The sequence below is a fragment of the Lampetra fluviatilis genome, chromosome 16 (assembly GCF_964198595.1).
Source record: "Lampetra fluviatilis chromosome 16, kcLamFluv1.1, whole genome shotgun sequence".
Classification (NCBI taxonomy): Eukaryota; Metazoa; Chordata; class Hyperoartia; order Petromyzontiformes; family Petromyzontidae; genus Lampetra; species Lampetra fluviatilis.
This window is the reverse complement of record NC_136290.1, coordinates 4,008,310-4,030,290: the sequence shown is the minus strand read 5'-3', so window position 1 is coordinate 4,030,290 and position 21,981 is coordinate 4,008,310. Positions and strand designations below refer to the sequence as shown.

Here is a 21,981-nt window from a genome sequence, read left to right as displayed (position 1 = left end):
CGACTAGCACGGTTGGCTACGTACGGTGTGAAAGAAGTTCAACAAACATACATACACACGTTTCATAGCCACATCAACGTGCCATAGGCACCCTGGTTTCTTGAGGTTTCGGCCAAGTTGAGAGTCTGAAGATGTTACGCCATTTGTTTGTCCATATGCGGCGACGGTACTCTCATCTCTCTCCCCCTAATCTCCCCCATTAACACAGCTGATGTGCTTGCGTGCGGGGATGGGATTCCTTTCCAGCTTGGACCCCGCCTGCTTGCCCTTGGCCAACATAAATAACCTCTTGTTGTAGCAGCTGTCCCGCTGTGTTCTTCCTGGTTCAGAAGTTCCACTGCTGGATTATTTTTTTCGCCTTAGGACGATCGCTTGTGTTGCGATCAAAACGTCGTGATACATTTTTTTTTTCTTTCTACCTACGTGACTTTACCGAAAGAACCAAAGAGCATAATAGAGGTTATTTTGGGTTAGATCGCGTAAATATAAATGTCTCGTAAAACCCACCACCACCACCCGACACAGCCAATTAGTAAGGTTTGTCACGTAAACAGAACGTGCCAATTCGTTACTAGTTCAGCACTCATAGGTTCTGTGTTGGAGAGTAAACCCACAACGTTAACAATTCGAGTACCGTGACATTTCATTTCGCTGGTAATTGCAACCAGCCTCATCAGGCGACAGACAGCGACAAACATTGCGGAGAAAACCTGCATCGGCCAACATAACTTCTCCACCCATGGCGGCTGGCAGGGCAGATTGCACATGGGATGACTCAGCACGTGCAATGATTCTATTGGTTATCTCATTCACCCTGCTGTGTCTGTTTATGTTTGCAAATAGCATAAATAAGTGTCCCCGTTTCCAAGCGGTCACAGTTTACTGTGCGAGTCAGTTGGCGAGGAGAGAACTCATCCACAAATAGAAGACGTGGTGACGTGCACGAATACTTTGCCCCCTAATTGCCAGCGTCGTTCTTTCCAGAAGCAGGCAGGGAAGCAATTAGGTCATTTAGCGTGTGCAACTACATTGCTGCTCTTGTCACTGAGCGGCACGCTGCACATGTAACGTTTTTGGGAATGTTATTCTCTTGGTTCTTCTTCTTCTTCCAAAGTAGACACTTGTGCGGGGTGGTCCTGGGGCTCAGGTGGTATCGTAGGGGCGTTAACGTTACAGGAAGGGGGTGCCCGCTTACATGGGGTGGAGGGGTGGAGGGGTGGAGGGGTGGAGGGGTGGAGGGGTGGAGGGGTGGAGGGGTGGAGGGGTGGAGGGGTGGAGGGGTGGAGGGGTGGAGGGGTGGAGGGGTGGAGGGGTGGAGGGGTGGCGAAATGTTAACTACCTCGCTTGGTATACAGAAGGTCGTGGGTTCGATCCCGATCCCGATCCTGACGCCTGTATATTTTGATAATAGAAAGGTTTTGGGTAGATGACGTACATATAAATGTGTCGTTAAACCCACCACCCGACATAGCCAATTAGCAAGGTTTGTCACGTAAACAAAACATGCAGTTTGTGACTAGTTGGAGAGTAAACCCACAATATTTACAATTCAAGTACTGTGACGTTTCGCCGGTAATTACAACCAGCCTCATCAGATCACAGCCAGAGTTCTGGTGAAAAATCCTTCTGATCAAACCAAAAAAACTCTGATTTATAATATTAGTCGTGAAAGCCCACGTGTTAAGCTGTATATTTAGGCTTAAAGCTTTCGTGACTGCAGGAATTCATATTCTTTGGGTCTTTCGGTAAAGCCACTTCAGGTGAAGACGATTGCTTGTATTGCGATCGAATGTCGTGATTTAGATTTTTGATATTTTTTCTATCTACGTGGCTTTACCGAAAGACGCAAAGAATATGAATATTTAGGGTTTTCATGTCTATCTCCCTGCGGTTGCACGAATTATTTTCCGAGTCCTCCGGTTTTTCCCTCCACATTTACAAACACGAATTAAGAGTATTTGGCTGCTATAAATTTCCACGTGATAAGCCACTTCGTTGAGCTATCATTTGTGGCCAGGTCGCTTCTGAAAAAGAGCTGTGTAGCTCAGTGGCCCTTAGGTGGCACTACAAGCCCGGTGACCCGAGTTCAATCCCTGGCAAGCGGCTAACGTCGGTAGTGAGTGATGTTTGAACCCGGTCGCATCACCAACCTTGCACTGACCGGGATGGTGAAGTATGGTCAAACAAACGCCATGACCGATAAGCGTGGGAACGCCACGATTTTGCAGTGCGCTGATAAATGTCTGCAAATGTACACGACTGTTAAGTTGATTATCGCACGGTGCAATTACGGCATTCACTTTGCCATTAGCAACTTGCGAAGTGACAACTTGGCTGGCATTCAGATGATGCGAGCTTATTCCCTGTTATCCTTCAAAAGTGTCTGATTTAAACATGAAAGCCGCAGACATTTGTCAGTCGCGTGGGACTTGAGCTGAAGCTTGAAAACCCACAGTTAGAAGGTGTCACATTCTACTCCGATAGGATAGTAAATTGAATCTGCAGGGATTGGTATCAAGAGAGCAACCACTCGTCAGAAATAAATCAAATCACCTCTCTAGGGGCTGCTTTGGCAGCAGTGTTTAAAGGGCCAAGCCAAAGCCACTCGCCACCTTGTCATTATCGCCACATAATAGCGGGAAAATCAACAGCAGGATAAAGGCGCTAGGCAGCAGTGGCCCTGCAAAGCAGAGAGAGAGTTGCAGAGAGATTGATTGACTCGTTTGTAATTGCACTGTGGGGGGAGCGATCTGTAACTGTGCGTCTGTCAGCCGGTCTATTGGGTTCAACTTTACACCCTGCCCGAATAAAGGGCCCTTGGCCTGACAGAGACTCGAGCATAATTAAGTCTCCATGAAACAGCAGCGCTAACGATGAATCTGGCGAGTTTCGAACGCATCGCACCCTTTGACGTGTGCCGGGTGTGCGGAGGGCCGCCTCTTTTAACGCCTCTCCCTGCCGCCGTTTTTTGTTGCCAGCGCTCTCGCCGCCGCTGCCCGCTCGGGTGGCCCCTCTGCGCGCTCCCACGGCCTGCCTCGACAGCGCCGCGAGCACCGCGGGGGCCTCCGCCGAAGGTGAACGGTTTGGCTCCGAGCAGGGCCACGCGACACCCGGAGCTTGGAGCGTCGTTCGCCGCGGTTCTGGTTTTTTGTTCGGGCTTAGTTTTAATTCAGATCGGCGCAATGTATGTCAGAATCAGGATCTGTATTTACAGCGGAGGAATCTGATGAGCCATGAAGCTCTTTTTCGCTGATGTCCAGTGTGGGGCAGGTGATAACGTTACAATGACAGTACAAACACACGGTAGCAGTGCAAAGTACAGTAAAGGTAAACAAATCACCCAAACACGTTAAACATTTGAACAAAATTATTCCCATCCTACCAGGTAACGCCGACTAAGGTATTAACTTATTTCTCAGAAGCAACCGGACTACAAATGATAACTCAACAAAGTGGAGTATTACGCTGAAATTCATAGCAGCAAAATACTCTCAATCATCTTAATGCATGTTTGTAGAACTTTTTTCGCACCATATGTAGCCAACCGTGCTAACCGGAGGTGCAATGTATGCTGCACGTTCCGTTTTTACTCGGTTTACCTCAATTGTGCTACGGGCATCGCATCACGAGGTGAAGAATTGACGTGGAAACTCTTTGGGAGCAGCACACCCCGTATGTCAGAGAGTGACTGTGGAAGAGATCTCACGGAACTTTTCCAGAATAATCCATCAAGCGCGGCAACTTTTACCCGTCACACAGTATAAGGCCTGCATCGCCACACACCCTGCCATGAGATTAAAAGCACTGCATTGAAACCGTTTTTTTTATTTCTCATATCTGCAATTCTTTCCAGATTGAGTGCAAAACCAACTTTGAATATGATGATGTTTTTTTGGTGTGCAGTCACCAACTCGCTACACTATGCTGGGGAACCCAGTTTATAATCAAGTCCAGATTCTAACTTAGGATGTCAACGGCGCTGGCTCAATGTTTAACATTCGCCACCCCCCCAACGTACATTGTATTTGTTTGGTGGGAAATGATTCGCTTTCTCCTGTCATTGATTAAATAGTCAGGCTTTAGAGTCGCGTTTCAATTCAAGAATTGCTTCTGTTTTATTTAGTTTTTTACCGTCTCGTTAGGATGGTGAGATGTTAGCTACCTTGCCTGCTATACAGGAGGTTGTGGGTTCGATCCCGACCCTCACGCCTGTATATTTGGCCGCTATACATTTTTCCCGTGATAAGTCACTTTGTCAAGCTATCATTTGTGGCCTTCTGAAATAGAGCTACATAGCTCAGCGGGCCTTAGCTGGTAAAATTAAAACAAGTTGAGTTTTAGTTGTTAGTTTTTAGTCTCGTGCTGTGTCGCTTGCACCGTCTCGTTTGCTCAGTTCGCCTGTGGGTGACACAATGTAACATCTGAATATCCATTGCATGTGATTTGCGTAAAATAAAATACAGGCAGTCTATATCACGCAAACCATGGATCGATTTACGGGGCATCTTCCGACACGACTCTGAATGTATTTGAACAGGCGGTCTGGTTTCCGATGTGACTTGGCGTGGAGCTTTTGTTATTCTCGAGGGTTGTTGTAGATGTATGCCTATTAAACCCTGTTAAATACGGCTGATAAAAGGAAGAACACATAGGGCAAGTGACGTTTCTCCAGTTTCTACCATCTATGGGAAAATAGGGGTCCGATTTTTGACGGCGGGGTTTACAGAAATGCATTGCATCGTAAAAGCCGGGATCAAATGAACACGTAGGTTTTAGCGACCACAATCCTGGCAAATCGCCTGAAGAAGCTTGTTGTTAATCATCAGCTAAACGTCGTGCTCAATTGTAAATGTTGTTGGTTCTCGTCGCCATCACACCGATGTGCTGAAGTGATAGCTGATCGGCATGTTTGTTCACGTGCCAAACCTTACTAATTGGCTGTGTCGGGTGGCAGTGGGTTAACGACACATTTATATTTACGCTCTCTAAGCCAAAACCTTGATCGTGAATGTGTGATGAGAGCGGGGACCGCCTGCAGTGGATTCTTGCGCATCATGAGCCGATGCCATGTTATGGGCTTAGCATGTAATTATTTTTTTAATGAAAACATGTTTTCACCCTGGTAACTTTAAGACAAACATTTTCTCACACCAACACATTCAATGTTACCCAAGTCAGAGAACTTAAGTCTCTCTGTGAAGTCACATTTGGCAAATCCTTCGGTGACGAACTTCTCACGAGTAAAACGAATTATTTGGCGAAAATGTGTTGGCAGTATTGATAATTCACATTTGTAAGTCGCATTTCATTCGTAGATCCCAATGCGCCAGCTTGTTTGGAAAGCAGGAAATAAACAGAACATGCAGGGTAAACGGCCAGAACTAGCGTGTGAAGGCCAGTCTAGAGAGGTGAGTTTTCAAGACGGACTTAAATATCTATAACGACTCTGATTGTCTTTACTACCAAAAGGCAAAGCGTTGTCCACTAGTCTGGGAGCTGCACTGGCAAAAGCCCCATCACCCCAGGGACAGAGCCTTGACCTCGGTGTACTTAGAAGAAGGCGATCCGCAGATCTCAGGAACCTCGTTGGAGAGTCAACACGGATCAGTTCCTGCAATTATTGTGGGGCTAACCCATTGAGAGCCTTCTCGGTGAAGCGCAGCGGGTTATGATCTGGATATCGTGCTCTGTGACAGATGGGACCATTGCCTGAAGACCTTGCCTGTTAAGGCAAGGTTGTTTGACTACGGGCGTTTGAGTTTTTGTTTTTGTTATTTCTTCACGAAGCGCTTTCGTGAGAAGACGTGAAGGTCGTGCTCGCTAACAGGGATCGTTCGATCGTCCAAACGACCCTCTCAAGTTGACACGCCATTCTCGTTTTCTAACCGCGCCTCCCCCCATTGGATGGAATGTATCGCAGCATTCAGATTTTAAAGAAGTATAAAAAAGCGCGTGCTTCGCATTCCGCCCTAGAATATGATTTGTACCGTCGCGAATGATGTTGACAATATTGCACAATGCCCAAGTGATGCTTCAAAGTTAACCAAATTAGTTGTTGACATGCATCTTTGTGCTACGCAGAAAGGGCCATTGCCCAAAAGGGTCTCACCTATTGTCTACACTTTTTTTTTTCAGGCCACACAAAGTGTTGCTGACGAATGCATTGAGTTTGTGTGTTTTAAGCAACCTTCACTAGTTGGCTGTGTCGGGTGGTGGCGGATTTTAACGACACATTTATATATTTACGCGATCTAACCCAAAAAACCCCTCTATTATGCTCTTTGGTTTTTTTGGTAAAGTCACGTAGGTAGAAGAAATATATATACATCACGACGTTTCGATCGCAACACAAGCGATCGTCCTAAGGCGGAAAAAATAATCCAAAAGTTGAACTGGCGGTACACCGGTGCAGCATAAAACAGTCTGGAATCAAAATATGAACCGACATTCGCCTTCCGACTGCTTCGACATCACGAGATCTGATTTTGACGCACCCCCACCGCCCCGTAAATCGCGGGGAAACTAAATAATGGTTGCTAAAAATGTGCTTTTTTATATTGCGCACTACCGTTGTACCGCCAATACGCTTAGCCTTTGAAGACAATTTCGCACCCACTTTTATTCAAAATGGTCGTAACTGGAAAAGTTTAGAAGTCGCTTAGCCACCTTTTAGGATGATCGGTTGACCTGAAGCTCACTTGCATTGCCAAGGGCTGGTTTTTAAGGACACGTTTGTGGATAGAAGTGTGTTTTGGTCTGAGCTTCGTTTGTATCAACAGACGGCAACGGTAACATTCCTGTCCCGTCGTCGGGCAGTTAAACAAAAAGGTCCTGCACTACTGCACTGCTACGTGATCTTGACAAGCGTTATAAATAACTGAACTCACTTGAGTAGGTTGGTACGTGGGGAAAACACCTCGTTTTTTACATCTTAATCGCAAGTTTAAAAAATGCCAGTAAAACGCACATTTTTTTCTTCTTGGTTCTTTCGGTAAAGTCACGTAGAAGGGAAATAATAAAATAATAAAAATAAAACATAATAAAACAATTCTCACGACGTTTCGGCCACAACGCAAGCAGCCGTCCTCAGGCGAAGAATGAAGCACCTCCAAGCTTGGAGCGTATATTTAAGCTGGGTTAGAGGGGGGGAGGTGGGAAGAAGAGCGCCTAGACAAAATAATTTGCATATCAAGAGGAATTCAGCATATGGAAAATGCGTAGGAGGTGGGCGGGGGGGGTTCCAAATCAATACTATGCCCGTGCATTATGCAGGATTAGCAGCATCAAAGGGAGGGGGGAGGGGGGTAGCAAAACGCACATTGTTAATTAATTCGTGTACTACATTATCTTCTTCCAGTCCCTGGAGGTCCGTGCTGTGCCCTGCTATGGACTTGCCCTCATCTGCAAGCAACAAAATAGATAAGCAGACAAATACGTCGTTTTGGTATACCAGCCTCTCCACGTAGAAAATAACAAATTACAGAACCCCTCGGCCGCACGCTCTTCTGCAGTGATTCCGTGCAAACAGCACTACATCACCGCGGCTGACGTGATGCACTCCCAGATGGCCGTGGGACCTTGATGGGTTGTGCAAAAAAAAAACGTTTAATTTTTTTCTTACATAGAGAGACCGATAACATGAAAGAGACGTATTGTCTGCTTATATATTTTGTTATTTATGTTCTCCACAATGACTCTGATGACTATTCTTTTGGTTCTGCGTCCCATGGGCCCCAATGTGTCTCTGCCCAAAGACGGCCTTTGTCAGTCGTGAAGTCCAAGAGGGATTACCCAACCACGGAGTGATCAGGAGGGGCATTGCTCAGCATTAGGCATGGAATGAGGCATGATCACTGATCTCGTCCAGGAGCATGAACCATCACTGCCAACTCCGGTCATCCTCGCAGCTGCGGCTTTTGGCTGCTGGCCTTCGAACAAAGACGGTCACTGCACCGTGCACTTTCAGATGCGCTTCTGCGGCCGTCTGGAATGCTCTTCCTTCCGATATTAGGAAGCCACTGGAGATTGAAAACTAATTTCTTTAGCGCTGCTTTTTTGTGTTTCGTTTGTTGGTCTTCCCCCGTACCTCTGATTAGTACGTTTGGCTACGTACGGTGTGAAGGAAGTTCAACACACACACATACATACTTGCTTACATTGATTTGTTGAAATTGATTCGAGAACTGGCACAGTGGCCCAGAGTTCAGAGCGCTGAGCCGACACTGCTGAGATCCTGCGTCGGAATCCTGATCCAGGCAATTCGCCAGGGATCCGACCGGGTCATCGAGCGGAGTGAGTTGATAAGACTCGGCCTGGTCACCAATATTTCGAAAAAGGTCACGTAGGTAAAAATTGAAATTAAAATTAATAAAAAATAAAATCATGTTTATTACTTTATTTTATTTTTTTATTAATTTTAATTTAATTTTTTTACCTACGTGACTTAAAATTAATAAAAAATAAAATAATGTTTATTACTTTATTTTTTTTTTATTTTAATTAAATTTTTTACCTACGTGACTTTACCGAAAGAACTAAGAGTATGAATCCTTGCAGTCACGAAAGCTTCAAATCGGTCACCAATGACTGCAACAAAACCATATCACATCAACATTGATTCTGCATTATTTTTTTCCTAAGTTTCAGCTGGAAGAGTTAAATATGAAATCTCCCTTTGACCGTGTAGACCAGGTCACATGACGAGATGTCAGCAGTAGCTCTGCGGTATCCGCTTCCGCGGGCCGGTCTCTAGCACGAATGGTTGCACTGCTCTGCGAGAACTACAAATGGATTAAATCTTGATTTAAAGCTTTCGTGACTGCAGGGATTCATATTCTTGGTTCTTTCGGTAAAGTCACATATAAGGGAAATAATAAAATAAGATTAATATAAAACTATATTATATAAATATTATTTTATTATTTCCCTTCTACGTGACTTTACCGAAAGAACCAGGAATACAAATGTATTCTTTATCCCCCGACTTGACACACAGAGCACAATTGGGTTAAACCCGAGGGAGCATTTGAGAGGGATTACCCAACCACTCGCAGTGCATGAATCAAATCACGCGCTGAGGAATCCATTGCTTTAAACTCATGCAGTCGCTTTCCTTCGTGCTAAATAGAATGAACGAGATGGAATAAGCGAGACAAAACAGAAAGTCTAAATTGAGACAGAGTAAACGACAGGGGCAGACAGAAGACCGGACTGTGTGTGCGGTACAGATTAAACAATACAAACGCGATCACTGCAGACGAGACGGGCGAGGTGAGACGAGGTGTACAAACAGGATTGGCTCAATCGCTTGAGACGGAAACCACGGACGAGGAGAGACGGCACACACGTGACTGGGCAAGTGACATCGGGCAGTTCAGATGTGATGAGCAAATACAAATGAGGCAGCGAGTCGAGGCGAGGCTCGTAAAGCCTCACCTCTTTTCTGGTTTCCCCATTCTCCTCATCTCCCCCCTCCCACTGCTTACCACCTCAATAATTCTTATTTTGTCTCCGGCTTGTTTCCTTTGGTCAGACGCCTCGGGCGAAGGCACTCTGTAAATATAAAATGAGATGCCGTACAAAACGGTCGACACAAATTGGTACGCCGTGGACCATCGTTAAAATCGTGTTCTTGTGTTTGAAAGTCATCGCCACGGACTCCTGACACTGACACTTTGTAGTCGGCACCTGAGGACCGTTGCTCCGAGGGAGAAAATAAGAAGGATGCACCCAGACATCGCGCTTACGTTACTTTAGTTCTTGTTTCATTTCCTTACATTATCCCCCCACCCCTTCCCTCTCGCATGTGTTTCGAGCTTCTTTCGCACCGTACGTAGCCAAACGTGGCAATCGGGGGGTGCGTTCCCGTCGTCATTGTCGCATCTCATCGCAGGATGTGTGCGCTGGTGTCATACAAAGATCCCCCGTGTAGCCTTCACACACCGTTGGGGCAAGTGCTGTTTGTTCCCCTTCCCCGTGAATCTGCTGCTCCCGATCGGGAACCCCGTTCTGTGGTAGCGCGGTCGAGGCCGAGTGCCACCAGACGGACACGTGCTCGTGACTTGCACCGCCCTCGGCGACGTCCGTGTTCCTATGGAATAATAACGCAGCGAAACATTGCGATCGCCAAATCGTGACAATCAGTCCCACCTCACGGAGGGCGAGCCGACGATACGTGTGCGCGCGCCTATCGTGGTTTTTGGCTTCTGCGGTAATGACCGCGCGTGCCCAATCTGCCACGCGCGTGCCGGATGGTATCAACAGTGTCTTCACCAGGGCTAACAGCGTCAAGAGAGACTCTACGCGCTTGATAGGCAGTGCTGGCGGGGGGGGGGGGAGCTGAGCGCGAGGCATAACCATTGAGGGTTGCAAGATAATTATCCGTGGCATTTGCTGCTAAATCTCAATTTCGTTCAGTATCCATCCTCGCAGAGTGCGAGGCAAGTCGTGAGAGCTGTGAAGTCTATCTCGAGGTGAAAAACGAGACATTCTAGGGAGCTGAGAGGCGCGGAGAGCCAATGGTCGTGTCAGGGACAGCCTACTGCTGAGATCCTGGATAGCACTCTCCTGAGCTCTCTGAGATTAACCCACGGGCTATCATTGCCTCTTGCCCTGACCGATGGTGCGATTGAGCTGGGGCGGTGGTCGCTCCACAAGCCTCTGGTCCAGCACCGTGGCGGCAGCGAGGGTTGGTGGATCGCACAAACGTCGTGGAACTCCCGTCCCTCCCCTCCCGTGCGCGGACAGCAACAAAACGTGCCCCTCCAGCAGTTCCATCTGTTTGCTTCTCACTCGCGTGGGCTTTCTCCAGGCGCTCCGGTTTCCTCCCCACATGTAAACGCTCATTAATTCGCCAATAACGCTTCGATATATATAGAGGACTGCAGAGCTTGGGCAGTTGTTGGCAATGGCTCGTCGCACGGCTGCCTTCCTGCGTGTCTGTGGTAGAGGTCGCAAACGGGTTTTGATTCCTTACCCATACCCGTACCCTGCCGTACCAGGGTCGCAAATGGGTACCCGTACCCGGCCGGGTACGGGTAGCCGGGTATCGGGTAGGGTACGGGTATCGGGTACCCGGTTGCGACCTCTGGTCTGTGGTTCCTCCTCGCACCTCTGCGTCGTCCTCTCTGTCTCTTCGAGTGAGCGAATATTGTGTGGTGACGCGTTCCAAATAAAAAAAACATCTATAATTATTGTAACCACGTGACAATACGTACAAGCCTTTGTCAATCCGCTGCTGCACAAAGGCCACTCCACGCAATGTTAACCGTGGCGGTTGTTTGACCATACTTCACCGCGCTGTTAAGTCGAGGTTCGTGAAGGGGTGGGGAGTCCAGGACTGGTTCAGATACCACTCGCCACCGATGTGAGTCGTAGCCGCGCTCGTTACACACAAAGTGCTCGCCACAAATGAGCCACGATACCGCGCTGATGAGATGGCGCTAGCCGTTCTTCCTCCCCCCCCCCTGGTGGTGTTAATGCGAGGTCTCTATCTCCTCCTGCAGGTGGAATCAAGAAAGGCCCCAAGTCCCTGGTCGAGACGGTGAGTAGCATCTTGTATGTATGTTGGACTTCTTTTGCACTGCACGTAACCAGCCGCGCTAATCGGAGGCGCTGTGGTTGTACGTACGTTGAACTTTTTTCGCACCGTACGTAGCCAACCGTGCTAATTGGAGGTGCGCAATGCTGTAAATCTCTCCAACGTGTGATCCGTGGACACCAGCAGCTTGTCACAAAGCACCGGACGTTTCATTCCCCAGTCGCACTTTTTTTTTTACTAGACGTTTTACGGCGCTCCTGGAGAAGTTTTAGCTTCGAACGATCTGTCGTCGTTGGTGCTGGGCCGTGGTGAAAAAAAAAAAAACCTCGACGGTGTGAGACGGTGGTCGGGGGAATCCACGGGGGCTGGAGATGGAGTGGTTGTTGTTCCATCTCACGTGGGGGGCGTCTCGCCTTTGAAAGTGAATTTGTTTTGGGTCAGATGAGTGAAATGCCAACTTTAAAGTGACTTCCAGAAGCGTGCCTTCCTTAAATTAACACGCAGTGTCGATTGCCTGACCAGGAGTTACTCTGCGTTGACCACTGATGGGGTGGAATGATTGAACCTGTCCTATTGCGTTATTTCCTATGGCCAAATGAAGAGCGACGATTGGAGATTCGTTTCTAAGTGATTTAGCCATTTAATTGTTCAATATTAGGGTTGGTGAATTGTTGATCCATCCACCCACTCACGCTCCCTCCCACATACCCACAACCGCAGAGCCACCGTCCCCCACATGAATAGTAGCACACACGCGCGCTTACTCATGCACTCACTCACTTCCTCAATCATCTACACACCCACTCACTCACCTACAACACTCACCCATTTGCCCACTCACTCACTCACCCACCCACTCACTCACCCACTCACTCACCCACTCACTCAATCATCTACACACCCACCCACCCACTCACCTACAACACTCACCTATTTGCTCACTCACTCACCCACTCACTCACTCACCCATACAACCATCTACTCACCCAATCAACCACTTACCCACTCACTCGCCTACACAGACAAAGACCCCCCCCCCCCCATATACCTTTAACTGACAGTTGGAGCAAGTGCTGTTAACGAGCACCTATGATTCCGGAACGGCACACGAGGGGTTGGGTAGCCAGAACCAAATCCGACACACCCACCCACTCGCCAACTTACTCCCTCAACAACAACAACCGCCATTCGCCACTAAGTGGCGGTGACGTCCTTACGACGCTTGTGCCAGGCCATGTGCACCTTGAGGCCACGTGAAGTGTCGAATGCCCGCTGACAGGAGGTCACGGAGCAGAACCAGGTGCCACGGGTCGACTGGCTGATGCACCACCTGTGCCCCCTACTGTGCCAACTTGCTGTGCTTTAGCCACCCGGCGCTCTGCTCATTGTTGTGAGAGTCGCTCCTCCCCCCTCCATTGTTATTGGAGGGCGACTTCCTCCAACTACCCTGTAGCGTCCTTCACGAGTCTCCTCCACTGAGGCCGATCTTGACGCCGCTGGTACCAGTCATCGGCAAGTCCACTCAGCTCCACATCCTCCTGTACCATATCAGTCCATGTCTTCTCTAGCCCGTGCCACGCCCGTTTAGCCCCCTCGATCCAGCTAAACAAAAGCTGTTTAGGCATGCGGAGGCTGGGTATGCGGGCTACATGGCCCAGCCAACACAGCCTTGCCTGCCGGAGGAGCTTAGCGATGGGACTTTGTCCACATCTTTCAAGGATATGTGAGCTCCTCACACAATCCATCCTGGTTAAACCCAAGATGGATCGTAGGCAGATCAGCCTAAATGTTTCTAACCGGCGAAGATGTTCAATTAGGGGGGTCCAGGTTTCGCAAGCGTAGAGAAGAGAGGGAATGACCGTGGCCAGGAGGACCTGAAGCTTCGTAGGTAGATGGGTGAGTGCTCCCCCACTCACCCATCCACCTACCATTCAGTCACTCACCCACTTGCCCACTCACCTACCCACTAATTTACTCGCCCACTCACCTACCCACTAATTTACTCACCCACCCACCCACTAATTTACTCACCCACCCACTAATCTACTCACCCACCCACTAATTTACTCACCCACCCACTAATTTACTCACCCACCCACTAATTTACTCACCCACCCACTAATTTACTCACCCACCCACTAATTTACTCACCCACCCACTAATTTACTCACCCACCTATACACTCGCCCATCGACCGACTCACCACCTTCAAATCTATATTTGTGTTGCATTGCGAAGTTATCTTGGTCTTGGTTTAGTGTTCGTATTCACAGTGGCACATAGACAGCAGAGAGAGAGAGTCTTGTAGTCTCCACTTGTACACACCAAGTGCCTATATCTTCCGTGGTTTGTGACGAAGCGGTTAAGCGCTGCCCATTTTTTTCCATGGGGGATGTTTTGACAACGCCTTCACTTGGGCAGAACACCGAGTACCCCATTCATCATTTTACCTTTTCAATGTACGATTCGTCAAACACACAACATGATTTAAATAAATTACGTGTTTAAACATGAGGGTATTATAACATTAGTGAACTACCAATCGGTTTTCAGTTGCATTGTCATTGAAGCCGTAGCAAAGAAATGTTCTTAAACAAAAAAACGAAAGTTTAAGTTGTAATGGTCCACATATATTTTTGTTGTTGTTTTGAAGCTATTTAAAAAAATATGGATATATTATTTATTCCCTTTTTCGTTCCTGGCTATGAATTTAAATAGTTTGGAAAACAATATATATTCCATAATACAGTTTTTTGGGTTAGATCACGTAAATATATAAATGTGTCGTTAAAACACGCCACCACCCGACACAGCCAACTAGTAAGGGTTGTCACGTAAACAGAACATGCCAGACAAGCAAGTACAGCACACCGGTGTGTTGGGGAGCAAAGCCACAGCATTTACAATCTGAGTAAGACGTTTCGCCAGTAATTAAAACCAGCTTCATCAAATAATATATATTATTATTTCCACGTGTTGTTGCCCACTTACCGTGAGTACAATTTCACTGCAGTGAATAGAGGCATCACGTGTACAACGTCACGTGACGAACAAGTGGTGACACTTTCAGATCCACTCGTGGACTTAAAGCTTATTGTTTTAAATAAATTTTGAGTTCTGAAAATGAGGCACTGGTTAGCTAGTGGACATTCAGCAGAAAGTTACGTAGATTGTGATAAACTGATAATAATGCGTCTCATTGGGTTAAACAGGTACAATTAACGGTTAGAAATCCACATATTTTGCTGCGGCAAAAGTAAAATGTAAAACCTCAGTTGTGTATTCTAAAATTCCTGCGCAAGGATGATCATTCACAGGTTCCCGACTGGTGGCCGTGTCGTGATCTTTCCTCGCAAGAGAGTCTGCTCTGTATGAATCCCACAGTTTATGAACTTGTCGAGGCACTGTAAAACACACCTCGTGTTTTTGTACATGTGGAATTTTAGAGAATTCTTGAGAAGCTTAAAAAAACACCAACGGGCTCTACGATAAAATAACCATTGCATTTTTTTTTTAGATTTTAGTTTAATGCAGTACACGTCCTCTTACCCATGAGGCTATTGCCCATAACTCAATTATCACCAGAGCCTATAGGATACGTGAAAACTCCTATTATCCGAGTCCCTATTATCTGCAATTATCCTTAGATTTTTTTCATGGATGTATCGAGTAAATTTTCAGACAACACGGATAATATGATCTGCGATGTTTGTAACCCACATCAGCTTGGGTAAGATGCGTTGTTTTGTGATTATAAAGCACTCTGCCTTATTGGTCCTGCTCTTTAGTGTCGTGTTATATTTTTGCGAGATGAAGATAGATGGATTTAAGTCATTAAATCATTTTCTGCAGAGGGATTGTTTACTTTACTGGGGCCTCTAGTGAGGCCTCCGTGTTGTTGCCAGGCTTTACCCGCATGATCACATGGGTGCCCCTCTGCCACCCATCGACACGCACCTTTCACCGTTGAACCTTGTGGCAAGATGTTAACTCCCTCGCCTGGCATACAGGAGGTCATGGGTTCGATCCTGACTCTTGACGCCTGTTGTATATTTGGAGTTTTTATGGTCTTTCTCCCCCCTGCTTGCGTGGATGTTTCTCCGGGTCCTCCGGGTTTCCCCTCCAGGTTTAGAAACGTGCGTTTAGAGTTCTTCGCGGGTGTAAATTTCCACACAATGAGAAGCCACTTTGTTGAGTTATCATTTGTGATGGTCAGGTCGCTTCCGAAAAAGAGCTACATAGCTCAGTGGGCCTCACCTGGTAAAAAAAAAATATAAAAACAAATAGAAAGAAAACTTAACTCACAAACAACAAATCGACAAATCGGCCCTGTTAATACCGACCACCGCAAATCCCCCCCCCCCCCACTTGAAGCAAATTTTCCTGACCCAGGATGTGAGCGTGAACTCGGGAGTTGGCCTTCGGGCTGTTGTTCAGGATCATCGTCTCGAGCGGATTCATCACTGATCTCGTGGGGGGGGGGAGGGGGTGGATTTTATTGCTGATTTTACCACATCGCATTCTGTTTCAGTCCTTTTTGTGCTTGTTTTCTTGTGGGAGTTGGATTTCCCGTGTGGGATATCCAGTCCGAGATCGGTCAGAGATGTCGGTGGAACTGGCAGAATACTATTTTAGTCTCCCCATATCTGATTGCAAAAGAGGAATACTTGCGTGTGTGTTTTTTTTTATTATAAAGACTGCATCGAGTTCCTGTTGAGAGGCGTTTCAGGTAGAACAAACTTATTAATTTACCGTCGTTCTGCAAATTCCAGTATGTAGTACACTGCATAAATCAGCACTTAAGATATGAAAATGTTAAACATACATAGTGTGTACGATGTTAAGAATGTTTAGTCATGACAACTATATGACGTTACTTGATTTTAAAAAAATATAACTTTTTTTATACAAGTGCGTACAGCTAAGGTTGCAATACACATTTCGCTGATAAGTTCTCCTTGGAGTGAACGTTGCCAAGTGTATGTCTGCTGCGGTGTACCACCGTGTGATGTGAGGCAGGCGGGGATACGATAGTCATTGGCGTTTACAACAAAAAAACAAGCGACCTGCGGCTGAAATGGCCGTTGAGGCGTTGTTCATTTCCCATTTACAGCCCCGAGCCACTGGTAAAATTTACACATTCCTATGGGGGGTGGACGAGTCTATCCAATCGACAACTGCGGTTGACTTCCTCACAAAGTGATACCTATTTTATCGACCACGGATAGGATGATGGGCTGAATCGAGTTCCACCGCCCCACTGCTGAACCCGATGGTCAGATTGGGTGGTAGCTTCGCGTTTGCTGTACGCATGCACCGTACCTATGTTGAACTTCTTTCGCGCCGTACGTAGCAAGTTCTAAAGAAATTAGTTTTCAGTCTTGATTTTAAAGTGCATAGCTCCAGTGGCTTCTTAATATCGGTAGGAAGAGCGTTCCAGACGGCCGCAGAAGCGGTTCTGAAAACGTGCGAGGCGGTGACCATCTTTGTTCAATGGGTGGCCAAAAACCGCTGCTGTGATGATGACTGGAGTTCACGCGATGTTTTATGTTCCTTTACGAGATCAGAATAGTATTGCGGTTCATTTGTGGCAAGCACGTTGCCTGTAAGGAGTGAGAACTTAGAATGTATTCGTTCGGCAACTAGAAGCCCAATGCAGCTCGGCGAGCACTGGACGGACACGGTCGATGAAGCGTTTCTGAATCACTACTTTAGTTGTTTTGTTGTTGATAGCTTTTAGGCCAGGGGAGAGGGCTTAGTGAGGACACTGGGCAAAAGCATGGAAATTCAGGAGACAAAAAACAGCATTCCGGTTTTGTGCAAATAAACATGTAACTTGTAAGATTTCCAAATATCTAAATGTTTAAATTTAAAAAAATCTTACGTGTAAAGGGTAATTTTAAACCAGCGTTTCCTCTCGTAAACATTATTTTTGCGTCAGATAGTTTGTTTGTGTTTCCGAGTTTAACACCGTGTTGTGTTTACCGTGTCCCAGAGAGTTGAAGGCATAATCCTAGAATAAATAGATTTGCGCGATAATATTTAACGTCACTTTTTAAAAGTCACATTTGTGGTGGTTATGTTTTTGAAATATAATTTGAGAAAATATATAAACTAAAGACCCTAACACAGTAACCAAACTAAAACTAAACTTAATATTTTACCGGGTAAGGCCCACTGAGCTCTATAGCTCTTTTTCAGAAGCGACCGATGAAGTGGCTCACCACGTGGAAATGTAAAGCAGCCAAATATTATAAACGCACGTTTCTCAATGTGGAGGGAAAAACCGGAGGACCCGGAGAAAAATCCACGCGGCCACAGGAAGAACATGCAAACTCCAAATATACAGGCTTCAGTTTCGGAATCAAACCCACGACCTCTACCAGGCGATGAAGTTAACATCTCGCCACTGTAGCACCCACTACTATTTACAATTCACTTATTATTTTGTAAATAGTTGTATCACTTCTTTTCTATAAAAAAACACGCAAGATAATTCTCTGTGAACAGCCCCCTCTTGTGTTTTCGTGTAGCACCCTGCCTTGTTCTGCACACGTTGTCCAACGGTTATCTCCGCAATTGAATTCCTGAAAGAGCTACCGGTGCATGGGAGCGAAACGTCAGACATCACGCGGAGGAACGCACGGGAACAACTCGAAGAACACGACGGAGCCGCACGGCACCGGCGCGCAAAACCTACGCAGTCACGCTCCCACAATTTGAGGTGGACAATTTATTATAAATACTGCCATTGCCACTGACGTCACAGGAAGTTATAGGGCCGCTCTGTTACCAAGACAAATGTCTTGTTTATGGGTTTACGGGACACGGTGCTGCTCAATAGTCTGAGTGGGTGGCCGACCTATTGGGAACCCAACCCGACCGTGACTCAGTGTTTGGGAAGTGTGATGTGATGGATGGCTGTTAATCGTTGGTTTAAAGTGTGCGGCGGGAACACGGGCAGTGGATTTACGCGCAAAAGTGAACGCCCGCACTCTTGTGAAATGTAAAAAATAGACCCGCGGAGGTCATCTCCGAATGCACTGGTCGGAGTGCACGATCGTTTTGCTTTTTTGGGTTTCATGAGGGCCATGAAACTCACCGAATTTCACGGTGAATGTAATGCAAATTCCACACGTGTGAGTGGTGAAGCTCCTGCAGTCTTCTTGCTTCCTCCTTCTGCCACCGAGCAGAGAATTCGATCTTGATTTTCAATCGATGCCCAAGAGCAGGTCCATCGCTCAGGCGCCTTGCATCTTTCCTCCTATATAACACTCCACCAACACGAGGTTACTTGAGAACACAGCAAGGTACGGCGGTTGAGACGACTTCCTCGCTGGTGTTTGTTTTGCGTGACTGCATCGCCGCCGCTTGCAGGACAGGTTTATGATGCTCGTCAATCCGCGTTGTCACTTTGCACACACGCGGCTCGCGGCCGCTTGTAGCGAACTCCTGTTGGCGGTGGTCACCTGTGGACACTCGTCACGTTGTTCTGCTTCAGAGCCGCCGTCGGACGCGTCCTTACACCAAAGGTCACCAGCGCAGACTTGCCCGGTGTTGTTCGAGGGCCCTGTGTGTGCCCGTTACAGAGAAAGGTCAGGTGTGATGAGCAGCTCTACCTTGTGAATCTAATCCGTCCCGACTCTCTAAACGAAACTAAAATAAAAAATGTTATTTACCAGGTAAAGCCCACTGAGCTATGTAGCTCTTTTTTTAGAAGAGGGCCCGGGCTACAAATGATAGCTCAACGAAGTGGCTTATCGCGTGTATATTTATAGCAGCCAACTACTCTAAAAGCATGTTTCTAAATATGGAGGGGAAAACTGGAGGAACTGCGGAGAGAGACACGCAAACTCCAATATACAGGCCTCAGGGTCGGGATCGAACCCACGACTTCCTCCATACCAGGCGAGGTAGTTAACATCTTGCTGCCACCTGACGATGGCCTGAAACTGCAGCCCTGTAATTGCTTGCTCACACCAATGCTGGTGGAAGAGCCTCCACTGACAGGAGCACCGGAGAGCCCCTTCTGGAGGGTATTTGGCCTCCTCTTCCACGGTGGCCAGACATCTTAATCGGAAGAAGGGAGTACCTACACTTTACTTCTCCACACGCGACCTACCCACCAACTCTATATATGGTGTGTACATATATAGAGCACCATTTACTGCCGGGTGGACAGAGGTGGCAGCGGGGGCGGATTTAGGAAACTTGCACCGTTGGTTCAACTGCTACGCCGGGAGATCGCAAGTCCAGTGAGCAAGCGCACCCGCTCTTCGTATCAAAATGTGCAAATAACTGCATGAACAAAACTAATTAAAGTAAAATACGAGTTCAATATAGAGTATCAGAATTTTACTGAATTGCTCCTATGTGTGGGCTAATTATCTCAATGTTAATAACATCTCGCCGCGGTGGCACGGAGAGGTTATCTCCCTCGAGTGCTACGCACGGAGTTCGTGGGTTGTATATTTGGAGTCTGCGTTTTCTTTTTCTCCCCGTGGCGGTTGCGTAGATTTTTCGCCGGGTTCCTCCGGTTTTGTCCCCTCAACATTTAGAAACGTGTATTCAGACTATTTGGCTGCGACTATTCCCACGTGTGATGATGATGTGTGTGGCCAGGTCGCCTCTGAAAAACATATCTAATAGCTCAGTGGGCTCTACCTGGTGAAATAGAATCGTTTTTAGTTATAGTTAAAAAAATATTTAATATTATTTTACTCTGCAATTGTATTTAAGATGATCATATTCTTAGTTTTTTTTTTTAGGTTTTTTTTCGGTAAAGTTACGTGACTTTACCGAAAAAAACCTAAGAATATTATTATTTCTGCTTCTTATTTCGAGTACGTTTGCGTGTGAGAGGAAGCAAGTTCCTGGGGCAAAGTCCCAAGTGTTTGAGGGCGATGCCCTCAGCGAGCTTCGTCTGCAGAACTCTGCCGCCTCTGCTGCCCCCTAAAGGCGGCTCCACTGCCCTGCAGCAGGCAGCTGCTTCACACGTGACAGCCTCACACCTCTTGATCCACCGTGTGGTTGATGATAGCAAATCATGAAAATAGTCCATTGATTTGGTGATATATAATGTTGCGTCAAAATAGGACCCCCGTATCTTTAAGAGGGGCGTCCTTGCCTATGGACGTGGCAATTCACCGGCATTGGTTTTGGACGAGCCTGACTGCTGATGAGATGCCAAATGTGAAAACCGGTCCAGAGTTTTGCCCTTGCATTTAACACATTGCTGATGAAAAGTATGCATTCCCAGAATGCATTGTGACTGATTGGATGTGTAAACAAATATTTTGTTTTATGTGGACGGACAGATGCGTGAAGGAGGCGTTAGGTGTTGCTTCTTAATTTTATTCCCAACAGTAGTTTAATATCGACTTGTGAGTCAGGAGCTATACCCTGGCTTGCCAGGAGAAGACAATACAGTCGAAATGTGGACTCCGCCGCTTTCATCTGTATGGGATAGAGTGTTTCCCCCTCGCAAGCATGGGGTTTTCTCCGGGTGCTCCGGTTTCACTCCCGCATGTATAAACACTCAGGGTGTGGGTGTCCCGTTTACTGCTCAATCTTGGAACGCGTAAAGCGGTTCAGCTATCATTTTATATTAGAGAGGTGTAGCGCTGCTGTTTTTTTAAAGACATGGGACTCACTGCAGAGAAACGTAGCGACACGACCGCCGCACTTCATGATAGCTGGCGCCAAACTGTGCCACACGCCCTCCCGCGAGGTCTTTCACTTCCGATTCGGATCCGACGATGTACGCATACGAATTCACCGATAACACCTTCATATATAGAGGCCCGCAGAGCTCGGGCAGTTATTGGCACGGCTCACTGCATGGCTGCCTTCCTGCTTATCTGTGGTTTCTCACGTGTGAGTCGTTCTCTGAGACAGTGAGCGAACACTGTCCTTGATGCACGTGTGAATTATTACAAAGGCGTGAGAAGATCGTTTGCTGTAAGCATCTGGCTAAAGCAATGCGCGATGAGTTTGTGAAGCGCTAAATGTTCATGCCTATTGGTTGTGGGATCGAAGAAGCTGATCAGTAAAGGATGTTTGTGAGTGTACAATCTTGGTCAGAGTGCAGGTTTTGAAAAGTTTGGAATAATTTTCCGTCTTTAAATAAGATGCAAAATAAACAATACGGGCCCCAATATAGAGCCGTGTGGGATCGCAGTGAAACATTTCCACTTCGTACGTAGAATCCCACCTGAGTACACAAGCAGAACATCTGTCCAAACATATAATAATCATTAAGCGTCACTGGAAAACACAAGTAACAAAATAAGCAGACGCAACGCCTCTTTCCGTATTTATCTCTTGGCATAAAAAATGTTGTCGTTTTTTTTCATCCCATCAGCTGCACAGATTTCTGGGAGTTATTTTTTTTTGTAAGCAGCGTAGATTTACGATAAGCAAACTCTGGGCCAGCTTTGATA

At 46.8% G+C, this 21,981-nt stretch overlaps 1 protein-coding gene across 1 annotated transcript in view; it reads left to right on the top strand.

The window, feature by feature from the left end:
• The window catches only part of LOC144936437 (inositol 1,4,5-triphosphate receptor associated 1-like), a 104,395-nt gene that overhangs the window by 64,312 nt on the left and 18,102 nt on the right, over positions 1 to 21,981 (top strand). Inside the window, exons 11-12 of the mRNA XM_078863487.1 lie at positions 2,979 to 3,074; positions 11,505 to 11,542. Coding sequence (XP_078719613.1) covers positions 2,979 to 3,074; positions 11,505 to 11,542 — 134 coding nt within the window. The remainder of the gene's footprint in view (positions 1 to 2,978; positions 3,075 to 11,504; positions 11,543 to 21,981) is intronic.